We start from the raw sequence: 5,795 nt of genomic DNA on the forward strand, positions 1-5,795 counted from the left end.
CCAGTTCTCCAGGGAGAGGGAAGATGATAAAAAGGGAGAGTGGAGAGACTGGAAGGAGCAGCAGGAAGAGAAGTTCCCAGACCTGCCCAGATCCAGTCCCTGCATTATCCCGGGCAGACTGACTCTCCTGGGCACAAGGAGAGGAGCTGAGAGAGGAAAAGCCAGTTGCTGACCGCCTGGAATCACTGCGCTGCTTGTAGAGTGGGGGGACAGGCGCTGCCTTTGGGGACAGTGTCAGAGGGAATCCCCAAAAGTGGCTTCTCTGGTTCTGCTCTTTTTCCAGCATTTGGCTCAGAAACACTGTTACAGGGAGAGTTTCAAAGTGTCCCGGTGGGTTCAGTTCTCCTGGGAGGGGGCTGGCCTGGGTGGTAATAACCTAACTGGGTTTCTTCCCAGCATGGCAAAGTCCAGAGCATCTGACTCAAGGGAAAGAGTCTGAGGGGGAATCGGGGTGCGAAATGGACTCAAGCCCCTTCTGAAACCTCCCCCATCGCCCCTCTCACCCCGACAGGCTGAGGAATCACGTCCAGATTTCGCTCCAGATCAACCCATCTTCCAGGAGAAAGGGAAGGAAAATGGCTGTGATGGAGCCAGCTCAGGTAGGGGATTTTAAGGGAGCTGCTGGGGGGGAGGGGAGAAAGGGAGAGGCAGGGAGGAAACAGGGTGTGATAAACCTGCTGTTAGGGGGCTTATTCCTTCACCCACTTACTTCCCTGGTCCTTCTCGCGTGAACAGAGAGCAACAATACCCGAAGTCGAAAGGTGCAAACAATTCAATGTTTATTGGGGTGAACTTCCAGCAAGCATGATTCCAGTTTCCTTCCTTAGTGTCCCCCTTCCCAGCTCTGACACCACAGAGCCTTACACCTGTGTCCCTGTTCCCATTCCTGCCCTTAGCCAAACATGATTCCAGTTTCCCCACCCCCATTCCCTGTTCCCATTTCCCCACCCCCCACACACTCACTTCCTGATTGACTGCAGACTAGATAGTAAAACTTGGGTTCTGCTTAGCTATACCTTAACCAATCATTTTCCTGAAATTTAACTAACCAATCCTAACATACTGTAACATGATTATGTAACCAATTATATCGCGCCACCTTAATTAGTTTACCAGCAAAATTAATTATACAGCAGACGAAACAATCTCAGAACCAGACAGAGACCATCCAAATAAACAATGGCAAAGTGGGAACTATAATGACAAAACAATACAGAAGTGAGGATTTCCCATCCCAGCTATTGATAAGTGCGTTCTTGCCAGACAGGATGCTATCAAACTAAGTTTCCTTTTACATTTTCTAGGCACTTCCCTTTCTCTGGAGGCGATGGGCACTATCAGGACAGGATTGTATTCCTAACAGCCCAATAGCAACTTATTTCAATGTGACTAGGTTGGAATGTGAGGAGGTGACCGGTCGCTTCCTGGCTTATGGCTGCCTCTGCTGCTTAGCCAAAGGCCTTAGCCTAAGCACAGGGCCTCAGACTGTCACAGTAAGAGAAGGCCCTTCCACCCGCAGACAGTGATTTTGATTCTTTCTTTTACACCTCTAGAACTAGCCAAGTGATAAGAATACACCTAAATTCTTAGCGTATCGGCCTTTACAGCCAGGCCTGCATGTCTCCATCTTCACACCTGCTGCTTTTCTGAATAGACCCATTGGCAGCAGGGGAACTTTCCTCATTTATGAAACAGGAAACAGGGCTTGGAACATTTTCCAGACTCCCAGTGCTGGAGCCTGACCCCACTGGCCAGAGGCTGCTGTGAAATACAAAGGGAAGCTGTCGGGGTTCCTGTCCCTGTCCCCGGCTCAGAGCTCTGCTTCCCATTTCTGTTTGTGGCTGGCAGGCTTGTGGGAAATGAGAAGACCCTGCCCTGCTCTGTGTGCTGGGGGGACAAGGAGCTCTCACCTTCTCCCCACGCCCTGAAGCCACATGGCTGCTGCAGGGTGGGAGAGGGATTCTGCTTCTCTGGCCCTCCCAGAGCTTTTTTTTCTTCCTTTCCCGTGACTAGTGGGATTGTGGCTGGAGCAGCAGGTGCTGAGTGGGGGACTCTTGTTGTTCCAGATGCCGGTGACCTTCGAGGAGGTGGCTGTGTATTTCACCCAGGGGCAGGGGGCTCTGCTGGACCCCGGTCAGAGAGCCCTCTACAGGGACGTCATGCAGGATAACTACGAGACGGTGACCTCGCTGGGTAAGCGATTCCCGTCCCCTCAGTTATTAGAAAGTGTAGGGCCTGCATTTCTGACTCTGGTTACGTTCTTCCCTGGTCAGTTAGATTGGAGGAGAATTTGTCCCATAGTCCACAGCTGCGGCGAGAGAGACTTGCATCTCTGTACCCTCTCCAATGGGACCACAGTGTCAAAACCTAATGGACATGCAAAACCATTCCCACCCACCCCCAGCTTTCAGTGGGGCAGAACTCATGAAGTGTCCTGTCTATTATTTCTCATTCACACACAGCATCTCTGTTCACCTCCCTCCATGGGTCTAGCTCTTGCCATGGGGAGGGCTCTGGGCTCTGCAGGTTTAGAAGGAGGCAGGGGTTTAACTCTAGAGCTGTGTGTTTGTCAGCAGGGTCCGCAGAATGCACAGATCCTGAAAACTCCTAGTGAGGGCGTGACAATTCCCCTCACCTCCCCAGATGTCTGCCTCTCCCAAGGGGGCTCAGTGACCATGTTCCCGTCCCCTTGGATTCCACGTTCCCCCAGCACAGCACCAGGACATGGAATGCCCTTTGTGACAGACTCTCTCTCAATCCTCCATGCACCCTGATCTGGTCTGATTTCACCCCCTGCGCAGGGTTTCGCATTCCCAAACCTGAGCTGATCGCCCAGCTGGAACGAGGGGAAGAGTTGTGGGTCCCGGATCTCCAGGCCTGTGAGGAAAGAGAGATCCCGAGAGGCACCCGCACAGGTGAGGACTGACACAGAAACCATGTGGTGAATGTAGGAAAAAGTTGAGAATCCCAAATGTGTGGTGTGAGTAAGCGCCCTCTGTTCTTCCTTATCTCAGCCAGGGCAGGGCCGTAGTCAGCAGATATCGCTCACGCCATTCCACCCACGCTGTGAGCTGCTGGAGCTTCCTTCCCAATTTTCCTTCCCTGTGAGTGTTTGGGTGGGATGTGGAGTCAAAATCCAATCGCTGATTCTTCACAACTTTAGTGTGTTGGGTTTCCCCTCTGTGCTATTCCTCTTTCTCCCCAGCACGATGACTCCTGTCTGGATTGTCTCTCTCCCAGCAGGTGCTAAGAGAGTGAGTGAGAGTGAGGATGGGAATCATGAGGACGTTCCTGGGGAAGTTGATGAATCTATTATAGGTGGTGGAGGACACAAGGATCCCACAGCCCAGCAGAGAAATCCCAATGAAGAGAAACCCTATCGGTGCCTCGACTATGGGAAAGGATTCATTCTGAGCTCACACCTTGTGACACATCAGACAATCCACGCTGGAGAGAAACCCCTTCAATGCTTGGACCATGGCGAAAGCTTCATTAATCGCTCAGACCTGAATAACCATGGGAGAAGCCACACAGGCAAGAAACCCTCTCAATGCCTCAAGTGCTGGAAATCTTTCTACTCGAAGTCAGCACTAATTAGACATCAGAGAACCCACACAGGAGAGAGACCCCATAAGTGCTTAGACTGTGGGAAAAGTTTCACAAAGAAATCAGGCCTTGTTACACATGGGAGAATCCACACAGGAGAGAGACCCCATAAGTGCTTAGACTGTGGGAAAAGTTTCACAAAGAAATCAGGCCTTGTTACACATCAGAGAATCCACACAGGTGAGAGACCTTATAAATGCCTCTGCTGTGGAAATGGTTTCCTTTGGAAGTCAGACCTTATAAGACATCAGAGAATCCACACAGGTGAGAGACCCCATAAGTGCTTGGAGTGTGGGAAAAGTTTCAAACAGAGATCTACCCTTGTTTCACATCAGGGAATCCACACAGGAGAGAGACCTTATAAATGCCTCTGCTGCGGAAATGGTTTCCTTTGGAAGTCAGACCTTATAAGACATCAGAGAATCCACACAGGTGAGAGACCCCATAAGTGCTTGGAGTGTGGGAAAAGTTTCATACAGAGATCTGCCCTTGTTTCACATCAGGCAACCCACACAGGAGAGAGACCTTATAAATGCCTCTGCTGCGGAAATGGTTTCCTTTGGAAGTCAGACCTTATAAGACATCAGAGAATCCACACAGGTGAGAGACCCCATAAGTGCTTAGACTGTGGGAGAAGTTTCACACAGAAATCAGTCCTTGTTAAACATCAGGGAACCCACACAGGAGAGAGACCCCATAAGTGCTTGGACTGTGGGAAAAGTTTCACAGATAAATCAGGCCTTGTTACACATCAGAGAATCCACACAGGAGGAAGACCCCATAAGTGCTTAGACTGTGGGAAAAGTTTCATATGGAGGTCAGGCCTCGTTAATCATTGGAGAATCCACACAGGAGAGAGACCCCATAAGTGCTTGGACTGTGGGAAAAGTTTCATATGGAGGTCAGGCCTCGTTAATCATTGGAGAATCCACACAGGAGAGAGACCCCATAAGTGCTTGGACTGTGGGAAAAGTTTCACATGGAGATCATCCCTTGTTCATCATTGGAAAATCCACACAGGAGAGAGACCCCATAAGTGCTTGGACTGTGGGAAAAGTTTCACACTGAGATCACACCTCATTAAGCATGGGAGAATCCACACAGCATTTAAACTTCTGTGACCCATGGCCAGAAAGGGTGAAGCAACTTGCAGGCTAATTGATCTAGGTTCAACCTTTCGAGACATGCTTCTAAGTGTGTAAATGGTATTTAGGGCCATTGCATGTTCTATAAGCTTGAGCTTTGAAATGTAAACTTGTATTCCTAAAGAATTGGAAGATGGTAACCGTAGGAGTCTGTGTTTACCTAGGTCTTGTTAGAGGTTAACAATGTAATCAGACAGTTCCTCTCTAGGGCTGTATTCTGTTAACTTGGAGATCAAAAGGAAATATTTAGATAAAATTTAGGTGTAATAATATCCCTGTCTGCATGTCTCTTTAAAGTTTGTGGTAAACAGTCCATGAACTGCTTAATGGATAATCACCTTCTGTTAATCCCTGTAGTTAATTGCCGGTGATATTTAGGAAATACAAGGTTATTTCAAAAGCCTATTTTTCACCCCAGGACTGCGTGCCATTGAGAGGCTGCAGAAATCTGTATAAAAACTCTTGGGACCTGATCGTTTTCTCTCAGATCTTCTCAAGCTTTATTCGGGGGGAGTTTGAGTCGTAAGACTGAGATCTCCAGTCCCATCTGGACTGCCTTGATAGTGAACTGCCCTGATTTTGACATTAGACTAGAACGGGGGTGGGCAAACTTTTTGGTCTGAGGGCCACATTGGGGTGTCAAACTGTATCGAGGGCTGAATAGGGAAGGCTGTGCCCCCCAAATAGCCTGGCCCCCGCCCCCTATCCGCCCCTTCCCACTTCCTGCCCCCTGACTGCCAGCCTCAGAACCCCCGACCCATCCACCCCACCATGCTCCTTGTCCCCTGACCACCCCGTCCCAGGACCCCTGCCCCAAACTGCCCTCCCCCGGACCCCACCCCCTATGCAACCCCCCTTTCCCAACTCCCCCCCGAGCCCTAACCACAACCGCACCCCCTGACAGGCCCCCCAGGACCCCACCCCTATCCAACCCCACCCCGCTCCCTGTCCCCAGACTGCCCCAACTCCTATCCACACGCCCACCCCCTGACAGACCCCCCAGGACCGCACCCCCATCCAACCCCTCCACCGCTCCCTGTTCCT

At 50.5% G+C, this 5,795-nt stretch overlaps 1 protein-coding gene across 2 annotated transcripts; it reads left to right on the forward strand.

Annotated features, from left to right (window-relative positions):
* Positions 1 to 473: 473 nt before the first annotated feature.
* On the forward strand, positions 474 to 5,531 carry LOC141998441 (uncharacterized). 2 transcript variants are annotated; one of them, XM_074971272.1, is made up of 4 exons: positions 474 to 599; positions 2,067 to 2,193; positions 2,802 to 2,915; positions 3,241 to 5,531. In XM_074971272.1, exons 1-4 carry the CDS (start codon positions 576 to 578, stop codon positions 4,725 to 4,727), a joined length of 1,752 nt encoding a protein of 583 aa, XP_074827373.1. In that variant the 5' UTR covers positions 474 to 575; the 3' UTR covers positions 4,728 to 5,531. The 2 variants fall into 2 exon arrangements, with proteins under 2 accessions (XP_074827373.1, XP_074827374.1); XM_074971273.1 differs by having other exon boundaries at positions 3,244 to 5,531.
* The last annotated feature ends 264 nt before the right edge of the window (positions 5,532 to 5,795 follow it).

The sequence above is a fragment of the Natator depressus genome, chromosome 14, assembly GCF_965152275.1.
Source record: "Natator depressus isolate rNatDep1 chromosome 14, rNatDep2.hap1, whole genome shotgun sequence".
NCBI classification, from domain to species: Eukaryota; Metazoa; Chordata; order Testudines; family Cheloniidae; genus Natator; species Natator depressus.

Bases quoted from the DNA above. Each gene is read 5' to 3' on its own strand.
- LOC141998441 (XM_074971272.1), top strand. From the start codon at position 576: ATGGCTGTGATGGAGCCAGCTCAG. The intron at 600-2,066 runs GTAGGGGATTTT...TTGTTGTTCCAG, and splicing joins CTGTGATGGAGCCAGCTCAG to ATGCCGGTGACCTTCGAGGA. The intron at 2,916-3,240 runs GTGAGGACTGAC...TCTCTCTCCCAG, and splicing joins CCCGAGAGGCACCCGCACAG to CAGGTGCTAAGAGAGTGAGT.